At 48.2% G+C, this 20,049-nt stretch overlaps 4 protein-coding genes across 4 annotated transcripts; 1 reads left to right on the top strand and 3 right to left on the bottom strand.

Annotated features, from left to right (window-relative positions):
• Window positions 1-5,541: 5,541 nt before the first annotated feature.
• On the bottom strand, window positions 5,542-5,967 carry LRP88_12993 (2,4'-dihydroxyacetophenone dioxygenase family protein; the record flags this gene model as incomplete). The annotated part of the gene is made up of 1 exon (XM_083249377.1): window positions 5,542-5,967. The coding sequence occupies one exon, from the start codon at window positions 5,965-5,967 to the stop codon at window positions 5,542-5,544; it is 426 nt and encodes a 141-aa protein (XP_083094862.1).
• A 3,310-nt stretch (window positions 5,968-9,277) lies between these two features.
• Window positions 9,278-10,963, top strand: LRP88_12992 (pyruvate kinase-like protein; the record flags this gene model as incomplete). The annotated part of the gene is made up of 1 exon (XM_083249376.1): window positions 9,278-10,963. One exon carries the CDS (start codon window positions 9,278-9,280, stop codon window positions 10,961-10,963), a length of 1,686 nt encoding a protein of 561 aa, XP_083094861.1.
• Window positions 10,964-11,696: 733 nt separating this feature from the next.
• LRP88_12991 (transmembrane amino acid transporter protein-domain-containing protein) lies at window positions 11,697-13,278 on the bottom strand (the record flags this gene model as incomplete). Its single annotated transcript, XM_083249375.1, has 4 exons — window positions 11,697-11,790; window positions 11,848-12,829; window positions 12,879-12,929; window positions 12,984-13,278. 4 exons carry the CDS (start codon window positions 13,276-13,278, stop codon window positions 11,697-11,699), a joined length of 1,422 nt encoding a protein of 473 aa, XP_083094860.1.
• A 2,827-nt stretch (window positions 13,279-16,105) lies between these two features.
• Window positions 16,106-17,389, bottom strand: LRP88_12990 (HNH endonuclease signature motif containing protein; the record flags this gene model as incomplete). The annotated part of the gene is made up of 3 exons (XM_083249374.1): window positions 16,106-16,570; window positions 16,632-16,963; window positions 17,017-17,389. The coding sequence occupies 3 exons, from the start codon at window positions 17,387-17,389 to the stop codon at window positions 16,106-16,108; spliced, it is 1,170 nt and encodes a 389-aa protein (XP_083094859.1).
• Window positions 17,390-20,049: the final 2,660 nt, after the last annotated feature.

Genomic DNA, 20,049 nt, shown 5'->3' with positions numbered 1-20,049 from the left:
CTATCTATTTGATTCACTTTTATTACTCTATGATTCCTTACCTAGCTAATCAGCTTTTTATAAGGACTGATTCCACTGCTTATTCACCTCCTATCTCTATTACCTACCCTATAGGCTTTGAAAACTATATTTCCTCTATTTTACGGTCTTTTACACTTATGGAGCACGTTAAATAAAATCTCTAATAACCCTAGGGACTTTCTTTAAGAAAATAAAAAATATTTAATAACAATTAATAAAGCCTTAGGCGAGTAACTTATATATTGTGCCGGAAGGACCTGACACCACTTGTAACGGTGCACCTTAGCCGTCACGCCACAGGGCAAAAGATTGGGCTATAATCGCTATTGTAGCAATCATAGTGGTGCTTCAGCTGCCTATATAGAGGCTTACAGCGCCGTTACGGGTAACCAAGCCGTAACACCACTGTGTCATTCACGACGATCCAGGATTTTACAAAGGTCGTCGCGAAGGCCTTAGACTGCGATGGAGAGTGGCCTATTGTAGGCGGAATCTCTGCTAGCAAGACGACGATCTCTAATTTACTGCAACTCGGCAAAAGAATTCGAGGTTAGTTTCGATATTATTATGGCTTTCAAATATATAATGCTAACTGTCAAATGTAACGATGTATTATATTGTTGTTGTTGAACAATTCAACTGTGCCAAAAACAAGGCGCGCCACATAGTTAGTGGCACGATCGCAATTGCTCCTCTTATTCAACAGTTGTTCTCTGTGTGTTTCTCGGCGAAGCCTCGCAAAGGGGAAGGCGCATTTCTGCGACCTCCCAATTGAGCCCAGTGTCATCACATGACACCCTTCAAGGCATGTTGCAGGCTGTCACATTTGACACTAACAGCTAAGGGAAACCATTTAGCATTGAAAAAATTAAAAAGACAGATCTTCAGGCTAACAACTTCACAATGTCGTGGGCCCCTACAACCAATCACCCAGCAGTCCGAATTGAGAAGCGTGAGCTTGCGGCGAAGGAATTTATGAGAATCTGTCTCTTGGGCCTTACCGACGGTGTGTTGAACATGTCCAACGAGTGGAATCAACTGCTACCAAACCTCGAATTGACCACTCTTGAAGAATTTTTGCGAGGGTCATGGAGCACAGATGAGTAGTCCCATATCTTGATAAGAAGGCTGATGGCAGAGCTAGGGGTTTTGCTTCAAGGAGAACCATTTCGGTGTCGATTTGTGTCACTTAGAGTTATGTGCCAGAAATTAGGAATAAGGGAACGAATCCCGCCGTCCGTCTTGCCGGTCTAGGTAGCTTTGGTGGCCTCGAAATGTTCACAAGTCACCTGCAAAGTTGGGCGTTTATCCTTGTCTTCCCCCCAAAAAAACACAGCTATTCCAGCCCCAAATAAGTATCGGTACGTAGGCAAAACAGGCTGCTATCTAGGGTGCGAGACCTTCTAGTTTCAAGGTCAAGAGGCTGCTCTCTCGGATCTCTGTGGCTCGAGCAATGAGCTCGTCAACATCCCAATTCGCCCAAACCAGTTTTCCTCGTAAGAAAGCTGCCTCAAGTGAAGCGAGCCACACGGCAAAATTGCCCGGCAGGCTTGCTAATATTTTCATTTCAGCATATTGTGCAAGGTATCAACCTTCCAGGGGCAGAAAAGATGGGTAGAAGAGGGCGGGCAATTGGGACTTACGCTCATCAAAGACCATTTCATTGTCATCGCCAATTCCTCCTTGACTGGAAATTTCCGTCGCCACAATGCCGGGATGCATGTTCACGATGTGAAGGTCCGGATTTTCGGTCGCCAGGTATTCCATAATCTTCAAGCTCGCAAGCTTGGATGAAGAGTATGCCGCCATCTTAGCCATAGGCACCGTATGAGCAAGGCCACTGGCCGTGTTGATGACGAGTCCTCTAGCAGTTGCCCGTGAATGAAAGCATTGGATCACGTTGATTGCTCCCCAAACGTTTACTTCAAATCCACGATAGAGCTGCTCCGGCGTTATGCTGAGGACATCTTCGGGGCGCGATACAACGCCAGCATTGCAGCAAAGGATAGATAGTTGGCCGGCTCGTACGTAAATCCTATCCAATGCCACTTCAACCTGTTCTCGTTGAACGATATCGGCACATTCAACCAGGATAAGAATCGAAGGGAACCGAGAACGTATCTCTTGGGCTGTAGATTCGAGCGTATCGTGACGTCGCCCTATAAGAGCTATGCAAGATGCGCCCGCCGCAGCAAATCCGAAAGCCATTGCGCGCCCAATACCGGTGCCTCCGCCAGTGACGACGATGTTCTTCCCCTGCGCACTTAATTCGGGTCGGGACGGGTCAATAGAAGGGTAAGAATGGTTGTGCCATTGTTTTGTAAATGCTCCCGTATTGGGATTCTGGTCTGAGTCTTGTTTTGGCATCATAGGACGATGGATGCGCGGATGAACGAATTACGAAGGCTTGGCCTTATTATTACACAAAAGCAGACCTACGGCTCTTATATTCCAGTTTCTGGGTAGATCTTGAACTTGACGGTCATCTGTGGCCTTGGATAATACTTTTTAACCGAGATTGCCGGTGGGGTGAGACCCATCCCATCATCACGTCTTTCTCGGGCTTCGGACAATTCAACAAGTCCAAGAAAGGCCCACAGCACTGCAGTCCAGGGGGGTACCTGAGCTATGACCTTAAACATCACAAGCCACAGAGTAGAAAACCTTGTCTGGACAGTTAAAATTAGTGTCCAAAAGAATCTGAACAGCCCACCCTACAGGATTAGAATTCTTTCATAGTGTCAACTTCACATATATATATTTCCATCAAATAAATATTTAAAAATATGATTTATGTATCAAAATGAACCCCTGATTTTCCTCTTTAATATTTGGTATACCATCCTTGCGCCCGGATGCATGCATCAAGTCGGCGAGGGAGTGAGTCAATCAGTGCATTAATCTGGTCAACAGTAATTGCTGCCCACGCCAACTTGATGCATTTGATCAACTTTGCCGTATCGACTTCGTTATTTTTCAGGAGGTCTAAATGAGGGAACATCTTCCTGATGTTAAGTTTTAATTGCTTCCAGATATGCTCAATTGGATTGAGATCTGGGGAATGTGCCGGCCAGTCAATCCACTCAATTGAGTGGGAAAGTAACCAGTCGGTCGATGACTGAGATGTATGAATTCTCGCATTATCCTGCTGGAATCTTCTTGTGCCGTTATATATAGGAAGTAAACCTTTAGATAAAGCTTCTTGATAACTCAAAGAAGTATATCCTTTCCTCTTTGCGGTTTGATCGCGGATCATAACGATGATATCAGATTTCCCTCCTCTCCAAATTGCTCCCCAAACCATGATCGATAACTTGGACTTCCCATGAACTGTGATATTGACGAATTCTTTCATGAACTTCTCATGAGGCTTCCGGAAGATCCATCCGCGTTTATAATTCGGTTGGGATTGAACTGTTGATTCATCAGAGAAAATGGTCTAAAGATGGTATTAGTTAAGTGAAAGCTTCCCGAGTAAATTTGACACCTAGCTTCTAAACCGCCATACCTCAATCAATTCTTCGATATCTTCCTTCCAAGCTTGACACCATGATAGTCGCTGACGAGCTGTTTCTTTTGATAATGGTATCCTCTGCATTGCTCTCCATTTGCAACCGTAGTGGTAGCGGATAACTCGGCGTATCGTTGTCCGAGAGATGTTACCACCTAGATAATTAATAAGCGATTCGTATGTGATCCTGCGGTCGCGTTTAAGTGAAACTAATACGTACCGAATCTGCTGAACCGTGAGTTTCTTAGGACGCCCAGATTTTGGCTTTTTATCTAGAGTTCGTTGAGTTTTCCAGCGTTGATAAATATTGAAGATGGTGGCTGGTGAACACTTTGCCTCGGCGGCGACATCACGGTAGGTCCTTCCTGTCTCTACCTCGCGAACGATAAGGGCTCGGGCCACCTCATTGAAATCCTGATTTGGCGCGCGATTTGCGCAAATAATTGAGAAAATTCTATCGTTATTGGACATCATTTGCTGTTGTTGTGGATGGTCAAAGATGGAGAGGGTGTCGAGGGATAATGTGGTGGATTACACGTTGGCGGGGCAGCGTTCAGATTCTTTTGGACCCTAATTTTAGCTACACGGATTCTCCGTAAATACACTCCTCCCTTAGGGGGTGTTATGCCTTTAGTTCTATTTCAAGACTCATCTTGAAAAGGGATAGTAATCTGAAACCTCTCAAACGGAAACTCCTCCAGGCTAGATATATACGTAGCTTTAGGGTGGGAACTATTATTACTGCCTTGGGGTCCCATACCCTCGTGTTTACTAAGTTCGCCTGCGAGGAATTCGTTCTCGATATGCCGAAACTCCTCTCCCAACGACGGGGCGGGGCACCAAATAACACGCATGCATGCCCGCCGTCCCGCTTCCACTCCCAGTAGAGAACCCTCGAACACAAGGCACTCTACGGGTCTGATCGGGCGCTCTCCTGGGGACAGCGATTCATTAATCGTTTTCAGGGCAAGCAGAAATATGTCGGGTAGCGGCTTGCCCCGGCCGCGGCCTAAACGAGGATCATCCACAAGTATCCGACGATGAGGCGGAAACATGGAAACTAGATCTCGAAGATGGCGATTCTTGAGGCGAAAGCCATCGCTCTGTGAGTTGGTGGCGAGTGCAAGGTGAAGGCGATGGGGCCCCGTGCCTTCGGGATTCATCTGGGCAGTGTCGTTGTTGTGAGGCTCCCAATATCGAGCGTGGTGTGGGCAGTGCAGCAGTTCGACAACCCCCGGTAAGAGCTTTGTTTCGGGTAAATACTTTGCTCACAATCCCTGTTTTTCTCTGAAGTATTCTTCAGGCGTGACAGGCAGCTTGGCCCAGGAATAGAATATCTCGTTGGCGACGGGACCAGGGCGTCCTTGAAGCTGGGCTTTGATTGACCATGGGAGAAGGCCCTTGCCATACTTTTCCAGAAGCATATCCTCACAGCGGGCGTAGATATCTTCGCTATCAATGAGAAGTCCATCCATATCGAAGACACAGGCTCGCACGGCAGGAAAGCTACAGACCTACAGTCAGTTGGAAGGTAGGTGAGTGGGACGACGAAATAGCGTACTTGACGTCTTGATCCATGTTGACTAAACGCAGGATGATGCAACCCAACTAATGTAACAGGAATGCGAGCCAGGAATAATCACATGATGCAGATAAAAGTGAAATAGAAAGGGGAAAAGAGATTGGGGTGTCCATGTGCCTTGAAGTGGAAGGTTTATCCCCACCATCAACTTAGGAGGGCGGGACCCTTTCCTCATTGGTACTCGCTTGTGATCCGAACGGGGCACAGGTCGCAGGGGATGATCTTACAACCCAGCATAGGCTATGTAATCGATGGCCCTCTTGAGTTTTGTTTACGTGTCTGTTCTATTGGCAAGAATGACATGTTCCTTTCGCCGTCTGATGCTCCATCCCTTGAGCTGTCCCCTCCTTCAGTGGCGCTTCGATTCCTCCTCGGCACAAGATGTCCAAATCACCATCAATCATCGTGCTGCAAGCCCTGCCTCAACTCATGCCGCAGATTCTGCAAGTCGTTGAAGCATCGGTACGTCCATCGCGTACAAGTCGTTGCCGTTTTCGTCCAGGAAAACCGACGGCCCTTGGCTGATCATGAGGAGCTCCGTCTCCACATTGAACACCAGTGGCTCATGAAGAGCTCCCTTGTGCTCAGTCACAAAATCGCCCTGGTTGAAATGACCGGTTTGGGGATGATCGCCAGCGCCTTTAATGATGTAGATTTGGGCCATCTCGAGATGTCGGTGGCGGGGGAGAACGCCTCCCTGCTCAGCTCGGACAATGACGGTGTACGCTCCCGTGTCTGGGGAGACTTGGACGAGCTTGATCCACACCTTTGGAGCGAGAGGGAGCCATTTCAGTGCATTGCAATGGACGGTTGATCCACCGTCTTCAAGTTGTTGGTGAGCGTTATGAGACATTGGAGCGAATGTGTTGAATGTTGATCTTGTTTGTCGAAAAGGCACTGTCGAAGTAGGGAGTGCGGGGCCGTTTCTTGTTTCTGAGAGGCCTTGGAGGGCTTAGATATCAGCGCGCGATGCGCGGAGGGCATCTTTTTCACAGCGCCTCCGGGACATCACCGTGGCTTACTTTAGAGCGGCCTTTTAGCAAATACATCACGAGGGGCGAGACGGAGTTGAGTATCGTCCGAAGACCGAGCTTTCAATGTGGCAATCGTACGTTTCCAAGGCTAGAAGCTCCTGAACAGTTGCATCTCCGTGCGTCGATGTATATCCGCCGGTGCTCTATCCGCCGGTGCTCTATCCGCCGGTGCTATAGCCGCCGGTGTCTTAGCCGCATGGGTCCGTTGGCCTTTGCTATAACTATTATGTACAGCCATCCATCCGGAATCCTCAAATTGTCCGACGAAGTCCGACCACCTCCGGGGCAATGAACAATCCGCTGGAGCTTGTAGATTAGTCAAGCGGGACCTGTGCGATCTTGGCGCCGGGGACTCCAGCACAGCCCCAGTAGGAAAATGTCAAAAGGTTGCGCCTTACGGTGTACTTTAGAACACACCGAGTCCACCTTTCATTCTGCTTGGAAAATTTGTAATAGTTGTTTCCAATCTCGGTTGACGTGGCAATGGCGCGAATCGCTGTCGCTGGTGGCTTTGGAGACGTGGGCAGAACCATTGTGGAGGTTCTTGGCCAAAACCTCCAGAATCATGTTTTTGTCCTTTCCCGCAAGGTATGAATGTCTCAATCTATCGCAACAGTTGCTGATAGCGTGAAATAGCCCGTGACCATGGATTCTGCGCTCTGTGTCGACTATGACGACGTCGCTGGGCTGCAGCGCATTCTTGAGGAGAATGGCATTGAAGTTGTCATTTCTTGCCTGAGTGTAACCGACCCAACTATCAGCAAGGCAGAAATCAACCTCGTCCGAGCTGCGGAGCTATCCAGTAGTACGGCCAGATTCATTGCTAGCCAGTGGGCTATCGAAGCACCTCCAGGGTATCCATGGTTTACCCTCGTACATACTCAACCTAGGCGGTGAACTAACACCATCTTTAGAAGTCCCCTCCCCGACTTCTCAGCTGTCACTCTTTCTGAACTAGAGACGACCGATCTGGAGCATACTTTCGTCTCCAACGGGCACTTTTCCGACTACTACGGCTATCCCAAAGTCAAGAGCTATCTCAGGCACGCTGACTTCTTAATTGACATAAAGAACAAAATAGCTGCCATTCCAGGGTCAGGTGATGACAAAGTGACGTTTACCTACAGCTTCGACGTTGCTCGGTTCGTTGACGCGTTGGTTTCGACATCCAAACCTTGGCCGAAGCGCAGCACTATAATCGGAGACAAGGTCACTATGAACGAACTACTCCACATTGCTGAAGAGGCTCGTGGTATGTTAGGCACGATAATTTGGCTGTTTGATTCCATTCTCACTTTCGTAGGCGCCGAGTTTTCAGTGACCTATGATGGTCTCGATAAGTTAGAGGCTCTCCAAGTCACAGAGCTTCCATCTCATGTCGATGCATATATAGTATATATCAATCGGATAGTGAGTTGGGGGAAAAAGGTGCTAAGCCATTTTGGGCCATTGGGCAATTTCCTGTACGTGTAAAGGTATGGGCCTAATCGGCACGATCAGGGTGATATCAGAGATGAAAGGGTAGATTCCGTATTGTTATTAGACTTCAACTTGCCGAAGCCTCCACCGAGTCTTCGACGGGAAGAGTTTTACGTGGCCTCTGGCCCACGTAACTATCCGATAATTTCCCGACCTGCCGGCGAAAGCCGGCATAACCCGGGTGTTCTTACAGTACGTAGAAAAAGGTCAGAGGCCAGTTGCCTTCGGCCATCAGAATCATCATCACTGTCGTCATGGTCAACGAGGAAGGAGCAGCTTTTGGGCTCTTCCTCTGACCAAATTTTCATTGTTATCAATTGATCAATTGCCCTTACTATTTTATATTGTGTTTACCTCACCAAGAAGCGTGTGAGATCCTTATTTTGAAAATCCCCCCGAAGAAAGTCACGAAGCGTTCAACCTCGCTGTGGTTGGTGTGTTCTGTTTCTCCAACAAAATAGCTAATAGCCGGGCTATTGTATAAGGAAGATAAAACCTATAAAGTTTTATATTCGAGGTATTAGAAACCAGATAGAAAATACCCATACAAAAAGACCAGCTTTAATAGAGTTATCAAGCTTTAAATAAAGCCCTAAGTCCAAGTCACATGACTTACCCTATATGTCTAGAATCACCCAAGAAAGAAGTTTATATAGCTCCGCAATATCTCACTAATCTAAGCAGTTATAGCTTAAGTAAGCATACTATTAAATAACGCCAATAATATACTATAAAGTAGCAAGTTATTAAACTTATATTTTATAAGCTAAATTCCCTAAAATTATTTATAAAAGACCTTTCTTATAAAAGTCCTTGTTACAAGCAAACCTGTGAAGAAGGTTGTTTCCCCCTAGAAAAACCAAGACCAGAGAAATCCTTCTCTGTAGCCCCGCTGCGAGCCCTGCACAAAATCCACAGCAAAGTCACAGCTAGTTCTTTTCCTTTTTCTCTCCCTTCCTTAGTCTTAGATATTCAATCAACCAGTTCACCTTAGCTGCATAAGCTCCGGTCCGACCCCAGCAGTCCTTAACAGTTACCTACCCTATACTATTTTCAGACTTTATAGTCTCTATTTTTCAGTCTTTTACAACTAGCTTGTTTTAAAAATGTAAGGTTTGCTACTTTTAAGTATATAATATAAGTACGTCGCTCACTTGTCTGCACTGCTCGCTTATTAAGTACATTATTAATAATTTCTTTTATAACCACTTGCTAAGAATATTACTAATAATACTACTTATTATAATAGCATAAGTTTTTTTTAGGTTTTTTTTTACACCTTGGCACGCTACCCTGAATCCATTGACCAATACTCGACAGGGTAATTAGTAATAATGACTCCGACTCGAGCCACGTCGAGTGCCGCGAGAACGCCATGATCAAACGTACGGGGCTAGCCCGGGTCTTCCGCGGTACTTCCGATCACGTTCCCGGCCTCCTCTCACTTTGGCTTTTGTCGGATACTCTGGCACACTGCTCGGTAGCTGGCCCGGCCCACAAGCGGAAGCGGAAGCGGAATTAACTTTTCTTGATCCGATCGAAATGCACGGACCGTTTTGGCTAAACTTTTGGCACAATTTGTATCACATACCACCACAAGTCACATTATTTTGCTATACCATAACGCACACAACAAACAGTATCATCATAATGGCTGTCGTGCGCACTAGAAACATCCCCAAAAAGAAGGTATTCTCACTAAAGGATGCACCCAACCCAGATCAAGGAACCCTCCTACAAGTACGCGCAGGAAAAGTCAAGAAACATGGCCTAGGGGGAGAAATCACATCAGCTATCTACAAACAGGAACACAACGGCCCAATCTTTATCACTTTAACGGGTGTAACTGGAGACGAACACGCAGCAAAAAGCCACGGCGGAACAGAACGCGCCGTCCATCAGTATAACCCCGAACACTACCCAGATTGGCGCGCCGAGAACTCCCCCGAACCGAACCTATACGATGTCGGAGCCTTTGGAGAAAACCTCGTCGCCACAAACATGAACGACGACAACGTTTGCATCGGCGACGTGTATCAGCTCGGCAAAGAGGTCCTCCTCGAGGTCAGCGAACCAAGACATCCCTGCTACAAACTCAACTCGCGATTCAAGTGGCCACGAGCGCTCAAGAGAACGATACGAACCGGACGATCGGGCTGGAACATGCGAGTCCTACAAACCGGGTATGTCTGCAAGGGTGACACAATCTCTTTACTAAAGAGGCCATATCCCAAATGGTCGGTTCTAAACGTCCAGCGTGTCCTCAGAGCGAGAGATGTCTCGCTTGGACTACTGGCTGAATGCATCGCGTTGCCCATGACAGATATGTGGATCGACATCGGCAAGGAAAAACTGGGGAACGCTCCAAAGACATACACTCTTATTGACGCTCAGCTCGTCACACCACGAGTCAGAAAACTCACCTTCAAGCTGAAAGAGTCCTTAACTCTCAGTAATCCCGACTTTGAGCCTTATGGATTTGCTCAGATTGTCTTTGGGCCCAACGATGGAAAGTTTGAGCGATCATACTCGATTGTCCAAGGTGACTTGTACGAGTTCAGTCTGGGCGTATCTCTTGATCGTAACTCACGAGGTGGTTCAGCATATCTGCACAAGGAGCTCAAAGTGGGTGATGAAATCACCATGTCCCCGGGAACAAATCTAGGCGCACAGGAAAACGACGAAAAGTGTGATGAGAAGCTGGAGCGTATTCTCAATGTGGGAGGTATTGGCATCACTACCTTTCTACCATCGATACGGGAATGGGAGAGCAAAGGGCTTCCATACCACCTTCACTACGCCGTGCAAAGCGCCGATGATGCCGCCTTTCTGAGCGAATTGCCCAAAGATAAGACGACACTCTACGCCAAATCACGGGGCGAAAGACTCAACATCAGAGACCTCATCCCTGCACCAGAACAAGACGGGAAATTCCCCGTACGTGTCTTCTCCTGCGGTCCAGGCGGTATGATGAAAGAATGCGAGCGCACCACCAGTGAGCTACGCTATCCGGAACACATGGTGCATTTTGAAGACTTTGGCAGTGGCGGTGATGATCTGGGCGCACCGTTCGAGGTTGAGGTCGATGAACCAGAAACGGACAGACACGAGACCATGACGATTCCCTCCAATAAGACATTGCTTGATGTACTCAACGAAGCTGGATTTGATGTGCTGTACTCGTGTAAGTCGGGTGCTTGTGGTGCTTGCAAGGTGACGCTTTGCGAGGGAGAGGTTGACTACAAGAGCACAGCGCTTCTGGCGAAGGAGAAGGGAACCGCGTTGCAGGCTTGTGTGGATCGTGGCATTGGTAAGCTCAAGATAGAAATTGAGTAGATGATAATGGACTGTTTTTGTCTATCTTTCTTACGAATTGCCACCTGGATCATGTAATGATACCGTGAATCTCTTATAATTGTGACTAAAGGTCGGTTGCGTCCTCTGTCCCAAGGTTGAGATCCCAATCTACCTACCTGCGGTTGCAAAGCTCTGAGTAGGCACTTTCGGAAGCTGTTTGCCAGTAGAATGGTCGAGCAAACGACCCCTTTTGGGAGAAAAATACTCATCTTGAACAATAGATAATTAGGTATGGTACGATGAGCAGAACAGTTACCCACACGATTAATTGCTAGATACTGGAGGATACCTGGCATTTAAAGAATTTATGCGGCCTTGGTATGTCGAAGGAGCCCATAATCTAGACAGTGTGGTAACATGATTCTGCTCGTGAGCACTGTTTGGCGCTTTGTTGCCTTATTCTCCTGGTTATATAAGAGCAATAGTGATAAAGTGTTGAGTAATTGAATAACGAATAGTGTAAGGTAAGATAAATTCATGGTAAAGTTTAATCATCATGCTATGCTATGTAATAAAGGCATGCATTCCCATGATCTGACAAGCCCTTTAACTACACTATGCAATAATCTTTGGTCCAGCTGATGTCTTGATTAATGAATCAGGTCGCATCAAGTTCAAAACTGCGCCAACCATGGCGAAAATGGCACTAATCCCATCCTTCTTTTCTTATCAACGTGACAGTCGACAAACCCGAAGGAAAAGGAGCAGTATCTTACTGCGTAAAACCAGAGTTGTCGGCGCAGTCAAACACCTTGGATATAGCGCCAGTGGCAAACGCCTCTTTAATCAAAACACCAACAGAATAACTAAAGACCACACTGGTTAGCCTCATTCCTATACACAAGAGATTCGCAATTACTTACGTTCCAGCAATTATCATATAGAATCCAAGGATCATGATCAGCACGTGAAGTCCATACTTGATCTTCTGCCCGGAAGTACCAGTCCTATAGCCCTTGAAGTCGTACATCCAGAGAAGTGCAGGGAAGACCAGACTGAAAGGCGCAAAGCAGAGGGCACCAGCCAGACCGAGGAGGTAGTTTAGGATGGGCACAGCCTCTGCCACGATGAAAGCTGCTGAGCCGAGGAGAAAGTTGATGCCGAGCCATGTGCCCCAGTGAGTGAAGGTGTTGGCCTGCAGGTGCTCCGAGTCTCGCAGGATACGGACAAAGGCGTACTTGGCAGCGACGTGCTGGTAGATACCGACACCGAGAATAAGGCCTGGCAAGGAGACGCCATAGGCGACCTTCTTGATAACGGGTCCAGCACTGCCGAAAGCAGGCGTTGAGAGCCAAGTACCACACCAGCGGTATATGACCAGACTGAAGGAGAGATACATGGCGCCAACGATGATACCAGCCACAATGCAAGCCTTGCGATAGTCCTGAGGGCGCTTCATCTCCGAGATGACGGGCAGGAACATGGAAGAGCCACAGGTGCTGATGAAAATGTTGGTGGCGTTGATCATGCCCACGACAAAGCTTGGATACGCAATAGGAGTCCAGCCAAGATCGAAATCTCCAGTCTGAGGAGCCGCGGCGGGACGATCAACTTGTGTCACAGCGACGACAAAGATAAAGACGCCAAGAACAAAGGTGATGAAGCCAAACCAGGTCAGCCAGCCCAGCTTGGAGAAGGTGCGTATGGATGAGAACATTGTGATGAGGATGGCTGATACAAGGCCGAATACAACTGTGCATGCGCCGTGGTCCGATAGGGCGTTGAGACCGATTGCTGATGTCACAATTCCACCAGCTGAGATGAGGACTTGGGCGATGATTATCTGGACACCAACGACTTCACGACCCCATTTACCCCAGATGAGACCCATCATGTCTGCCAATGCTTGAACCTGTCAGTATAGTTTGTGCAACACTGAGCGGTTGCTACCTACTGTGACACTCGGTGTGGTTGTGCTTAAAATCACCAAGAATAAGACCCGTGTCTTGAAACCAATGTCAGGAGTGAGAAAAGTCCGTCAGAACACGCTTGTACGTACAAACATTGAGCGAAGTGTAGCCAACAATACACAAAGATCCTCCAACTGAACCAAGAGCACCAAGAGCGCCTGGAATGGCGAGAATACTCATCGCAAAATTGATCTTGAGAAAGACAACAGTGGCACGCTGCCAACTGACAGTTCTGAACTCGACACCATCGACATTCTCCCTAAAGACCTCTCGTGACTCGCCCTTTTGCGTGTCGAAACCAGACTCGACATACTCAGGCGAGATCTTCTCAGTCTTGGATGGAAGGGTAGACTGCTCAATGGAGGAGATGGTTGGAGACGCCATGGCTTGAAGGGGGATGTAGATTATGATGTGCGAGTCTTGTCTTGAGGCAAGATGAGCAGAGTAGAGTATGGTATTTATACCTGTTGGTGCCTTCGTCTGCCTGGCAACCGTGATGAATGCGGGGGTAAAGCCGGGGTGAGCTTCTAGGGCCTCGGTTAGTGGCAGGATACTGTATAATCTTGGCTAAGGATGACGAGTCTCGACCAGTCGGAAAAGCCACTGGGTTGGGATACGGAGGGAGGCGAACACAGCACTCACTGACTGTCAAAGTCAAACATTGACTTTTCTCCAATAGGCTAAAGAGCACAGTGCAGTATGGATTGGCTGTCTACTAGCTTAGTCTGCCCAACAGGTACAGTACGGTAAATCATGGCACAATACAGCTCCATCAATACCTCCTATCTCCTGAGTGCGTGCAGACCTCCACTGTAGTAACGATGAGGGGGTATAGCCAATTAAAATATGCGAAATAAAGGTACAAAATTCTCATGCTAAATTAGGTGGTGATAGAAGTCCCAGCAATATTTGCTTTGACATATCGCAACATCACAGATACGGCATCCGAAGGTGGTCTAACTACGCACCTTAGGCCGCTTCCTCTCCGTTTTTTCCTAATTGCCGCTAACCTCCGTAAGAGGGCTCCATTCCGAGGCGTTTGTTCTCAGCTGCCCCTGCCGACACCCTTGACAGGCTAGGCAGTCTGATTTGGCATGACGGTTGATAAAATTGATCTCCCGGTCCACGTGTTTACGCTGTAATTCGGCATCCTGTAGATCACGCTCGTCTCCTGCTCGGTAAAGCTGCCTTGCCTGACTATCATGGCCGTAGGCGTTGAATAATTCGTTATAAATGCACTCTCGCCACTGCCTGTGATTCGTGTATCTCTTCCACTTTGGCTGCCCGTGAAGTTGAGCAACATAGCTGTTAACAAGGGCCACATCAAGGAGGAAGGTCCAGGCTAGTGCCTGCCATGGGCCCCGGCGGAGGGCATGATCATACTTATAATATGACCTCAGCTGATCACCACGGTCAACATGGTTCATCTCGTCGTTGTAAGCAGCAGCCACTGTCGGTATGTTGATCATTTTGACAGCTTCGTTCCTAAAAAAACGGCGTATCGGCTTGACCTCTGACTTCTTGGATGACGGCTTCTTCCTCTGTCGGATAACACGCTCATCGTCGGCGCCGGTAAACACGGTAGATAAGAATAACACAAGCTTAGTGTCCTTCCAAGCGATTTGGTTAACCTGTGGTTACAGCACGAAGGCGAATTAGTAGGGGATTCTCAGCCAAAAGTATCTGAAGTCAATACCTGGTTGTCAGGGGTTGGTATCGCCTTGACGGCATTAAATTCGTACATTTTTTTGACCTTGCCGTCATCGTTCTTATCCCTGACTAATTCCTCGTGGATGCCACTATTCGCACGAGCTGTGCCAGTGGCCCCGTAGCCCTGCTTGCGGAGGTTGCGGAAGAGAGGCGGGGACGAGAAGAGGTTATCGACGAAGACGTGATATGTCGATTTTGGCAGTGTTTTTGTAAGGCCAATAACGACGGCTTGGGTCGAATTCACTGCTTCACCATCGTCTTCTATATCAGGGGCTTCCTCTGCGGCCTTGGCTGAGACCTTCCTTCTTTTCCTAGACCGGGCTTGTGAGGGTTGTGAGGGTTGTGAGGGTTGTGATGATAATATCTGCGTTGAAATTTCAACGCCAACGGCGCCATGTTCTGCATCTTTGATATGCCATAGCCAGTGAATAAAGAAGCCCAGCTGGGCTATGACCCAAATCTTGAAGCCCACAGGGTCGGGCTTGCTTTTGATAGTCGTGATAGCGTCGCTTCTGCCCGTATAGCGGATTATGCACTCATCGATAGCTAGGTGGGACCCAGGCCGGAACAGCTGCATGGATACGGCTTGTATATGCTCGGACCACTCTTCAACGCCTTGGAATACTTTCGGAAGTGGTGCAGTCTCGTCAACTTGGGTGTGGTCAAAGGGGCGAAGGTGCCTGTGGATAAGCTGAAAGTTATCGTATGAGATGAACTTAACAAATGAGTGCTCAGCGCGTTGAATACCGGGCTTGGGGCTCTCCCAATAGCTTCGTATCTCCTTTTCCTTATGCACTCCCATATAAATAAGCACTGCAATCATCGTCATTACCTCTGAAGCCGTTGGACCTTCCCATTTGTGGAGTTTTGAAGTTCGCTTCATTTCGGTTTTCCAGCTGTCGATCCAGCCGTTCAATTTCAGCCACGAGACCCAGCTTCTCGTATAGACGACCCATTTTTCAACGAGGGATATAGGGAGGAAAAGTTGGAATAGCTTCAGAGGCGTTGGAGGCAGGGTGTTGATATGAAATTTACGTGTTTCCACTTGGAAGGGCTCGAAGCTCGTGCCTTGGTCCTCTTCGGCCGGAAAAACCGCGGCCCGGGTTGAATCATTGGGCCAAATGCGATGGCTATGCCGTTCATCGAGAAAGCTCGTGTCATCATAGGGGGTGATGACCTGTATCTCGTCTAGAATTGGAGGGGAGCTCATTGATGAGATCAAAATAATTTAATGGTGTTTAGGGTGTGAAATGGCATCAATTTCTTGTTGCATTAAACTTTTCGTACCCCTCACGTACTTCCGAGGTGACCGAGATAAGTGGGGCAAGTGACTTTGCGGAGGTCCGCACGCACTCAGGAGATGATAGTATACAAACAACCAGATATTTAGAAAACTTACAAAATATAGCGAGCTCTCGGCGTGGCTTCGAAAACCCAGTCCTCAGTAGGCTCCTAGCTTGTTGGGGGCAACATTGTTGCTGAATTGTTGATAGGAACACATCTACCCGCGGACTTCGCCGATTGACCAGCCGCTGAGCCCAAGCCTCACGAGATGTTCCAGTTCTGTAGAACCGTCCTCTCGAGCGCCAGGCTCTTCGGCATCTCGCAGAATATCATCGATATAGTCTCCTGCTGCAGAAAGATGGAGGATGTGGGCAATGGCACTGTGGATTGCAAGTAGCCGAGGTGATGGGGGATCAATGGTTCGTTCTTCTGTGAGGTAAAGCGTCCGAGTAACAGGAACTCCGTCGATGAAACCTGATGGGAGAAGAGTATCTATGAGATACGTGTGTGACTGCTGATCGACAGGCGTAAAGAAGATTCGGAAGTCGCCAAACAACATATGTAGGTTATGAGTAAGAGTTAGAGCGTTCCCTGGCCGGTCAATCTCAGCTCCCTCAATCAGGTAGGCGGCCCCGCAATCGAACATGTTAAGAATCGACAGTGGTGCTACTTTAGAGGGGTCCTAATAGAGAAGAGTCAGCAGTGGTTAAGGATGCTAAGCGGTTTTAAGCCAGAGTTCGTACCAGTTCCCGAGAAGAGTTGACTCGAGTAAGTGAGTGGGGGATGATATGTGCCACCTCGAGGTCTTCAAACTTCTCTCCTGTCAAAGGGGCTCCGTCTTGGTCTTGAGCCAGGCTGCCCCCACGCTGTTGTACTAGGAGGCGCCTCAAAGCCTCGTTCTGGTCGAACCTGCGGGAGATGACACACCGATAGCGATCCCGGATGAGACAGGCACGTCGAAGAGTGGCTATCCGCTCTGGAGTGCCAGCAAATTCTTGCCCCTGGCCTTGCGTTCTCATGACGGCCGAGTGGGAGGCTGGTGAAGGTTGAGGAGTCTTTTTGGTAGATGCCTTGACTGGAGGTACAGGTGAGCGAGAGCGCTAGGTATGCAAGAATCATTGATCCTACGTGGAAGAAAGAAATTCTCAAAGAGATATTTGGCAAAGTCGACCAGAGACTTTCGAAGCTCGGCCTCTCGAGTTGAATCGCTCAAGTCAATGTCGTCGTCTGCAAGGATGGGAATCCCGGCGGATGCAAACAAGGCGTATAAGAAATGATCCCTGGATTCTTGAGATATTGAAAACTCGTAAGTATATCGGACAAGCTTGAGTTCGTCATATTTATCATTGCTTCCTTTGTCGCCATCGAAATGGTTGATGAGCTGATAGAACCGGCGACTAGCCGAGGCGCGGTGAGCCGAACTCAGGGACGGGCGCAATGAATAGTCAATGATGCCCTCAAGGGATGACTGATGACGATGGAGCGCAGATGCAGGGGCCATCGTGAATGGATGGTTGTCACCATTTGTTGTGATGGGTGGAGTTGGAATTGTCGCTCGGCGTGATTGATTTGAAGTGGGGTTTGGTTACAGTAGGCGGTGAGACGAGAAAGGGCAGAATTCTCTGACCAATCACGGCAGTAGTTTCGGTGTGTTCTCCACACGGAAGAGTGAGGCTCAGAAAGAAGATAGGACGCGAGTTCAAAGGATGAATATATCGCAATTGCAGAGCGAGAACAAGCCGTATTCTATAGGGTATAGATGCTTTATACACTTTTCGAGCCCTTCCACCCTACAGGATGATTACCTCTGGAACTCTAGTAGAGTTCCTTTTTGCGCCCCACTCTACAGGGGGTAGAGTTCCTTTAAGCGACAGGGGGAGAGTTCTTTTTCGTGACTACCAATCACGACCTCGTAGGCTCATTACATAAGGAGCGCGACGCGTAGGGGAGCTGATACAGGCACGGCTAGCTGTGCAATTATCATCACGTGCCTTTTCGCACAGCTAGCTGTGCCATTATCATCTCTTATGTAAGCCCAAAAAGGGGTAACATACTTCAAATTGGCACACCAATTCAACGATCAATAGCTTATGCGGCTTCAATTCAACGATCAACAGCTTCTGTGACATTAAATCCACGACCAACAGCTTCTATAGCACCAATTCAACTTGCCGCGCCTTTCTTTTGCTACAATGAACCCAATTGAGGGTCCCCGTTGCTTCCCTGATGATGCCCTTCCTCCTGAATGCGACTACAACTCTCTGGAGGAACTACGTGCAGCAATCAATGCTTGGGCAGCGCCACGAGGCTATGCCTTTGTGACCCAGAAGTCTTGGAAGACCTCTAGTAAAAGAACTGGAGTTATCTTCGGCTGTGACCGAGGAGGGCGCCCTCCTCGGCCAAAGAAACGGCAACGGCAGACGACATCACGTCGGACGGAATGCCTCTTCTCTGTGATAGCAATGGAGAGCCTATGTAAGACTACATGGAGTGTAAGGCATCGCTCCAAGCCTGACTTTGGTCGACACAATCACGAACCAAGCCTCAGTCAACTGGCACATCCAACACATCGTCAGCTATCGTCCTCGGATAGAACAACAGTCCAACAACTCGCCAATGCCGGCGTTGCGCCAAAGGAGATTAGTTCCTACTTACGTACGAACTCGGATTCACTTGCTACACAGCGAGATATCTATAATTGCATTGCACGGGGCAAACGAGAGCTTGCCAAAGGTCAAAGCAAGATGCATGCCCTTGCCAATGAGCTTGAGAACCAGGGCTTCTGGAGTCAAATACGCCTTGATGAGACCGGCAGAGCTATAGCGGTATTATTTGCACACCCAAAGTCACTGGGATACGTCAAATTATATCCTGAAGCGCTTATATTGGACTGTACATACAAGACTAATAAGTACGGGATGCCTCAACTCGATGTAGTTGGTGTTGATGCTTGTCAACGATCCTTCTGCATTGCATTTGCATTTCTGAGTGGCGAGGAAGAGGGGGACTTTATCTGGGCTCTGGAACGGCTACGGTATATGTACGAGCTTCATGGAGCGGCCCTTCCATCTGTGATACTTACAGATCGCTGCCTTGCTTGTATGAATGCTGTTTCCTCCCCCTCTTGTTTCCCTGAATCAGCCTTACTCTTATGCCTTTGGCATATCAATAAGGCAGTTCTGGCCCGTTGTCAACCCGCATTTACTCGAGATAAAAGCAATCCTCAAGGACTTGAAGAGTGGAAGAAGTTCTACGACTCTTGGCATGAGATTGTAGCCTCAACAACTGAGGATATCTACAACGAGAGGCTTGAGAAGTTCAAGGAGCGTTACCTCGCTAACTACGTTGACGAGGTGGGCTATATCATAGAGACCTGGCTGGCCCCCCACAAAGAGAGGTTTGTGAAGGCGTGGGTTAATCAACACCTTCACTTCGAACAGTTTGTCACATCACGGGCTGAGGGCATCCATCGGCTTATCAAGACCTATTTGAAAACCTCGCAGGTTGACCTCTTTGAGGCCTGGAGGGTTATCAACCTTGTTCTGTTGAACCAGCTCGCTGAAATCGAGGCAACCCAAGCTAGGCAGCAGATCACTACACCTCTTCAGCTATCTGGGTCATTGTATAGCAATATCCGTGGTTGGATATCACATGATGCCCTGCGGAAGGTTGAGGCTCAACGGGAACGGCTATCAGCAGAATATCCTGCGTGTACAGGGGTTTTCACTAAGACTCTTGGACTGCCTTGTGCTCATACCCTTCAGCTTTTGCAGGTGCAAGATCAGCCCCTTCTACTGCATCAGTTTCATTCATATTGGCATCTCAAACGCTCAGGAAGCCCCCAGCTTCTCATTGAGCCTCGCAAGCAGTTCGACCGTCTAGCAGCTAGTTCAACGCTGCCACCAACAAGCACACAGCGTGAGCCTTGTGCATTTGAAGCTATTGAGAAAGCAGTACAACCAAAGGCACCGCCAAAGTGTTCGAAATGTGGCGAGGTTGGCCATACTATGAGGTCTAAAGCATGCCCCTTACGCTATGAGCATCTATTGCCGGCCTCCACCGAGACCGCTACGACAATGCATACAACAACACACACAACAACCCGGGTGCTATCTCCCTCGGCAGCTAAGCCAGCAGCCGCCAAAGAGGCGCCTGTATTAC

This window comes from Fusarium phalaenopsidis, assembly GCF_050370095.1.
Source record: "Fusarium phalaenopsidis strain FUZ10S chromosome Unknown contig_32330, whole genome shotgun sequence".
Taxonomy (NCBI): Eukaryota; Fungi; Ascomycota; class Sordariomycetes; order Hypocreales; family Nectriaceae; genus Fusarium; species Fusarium phalaenopsidis.
This window is presented reverse-complemented; position numbering and strand designations above follow the sequence as displayed.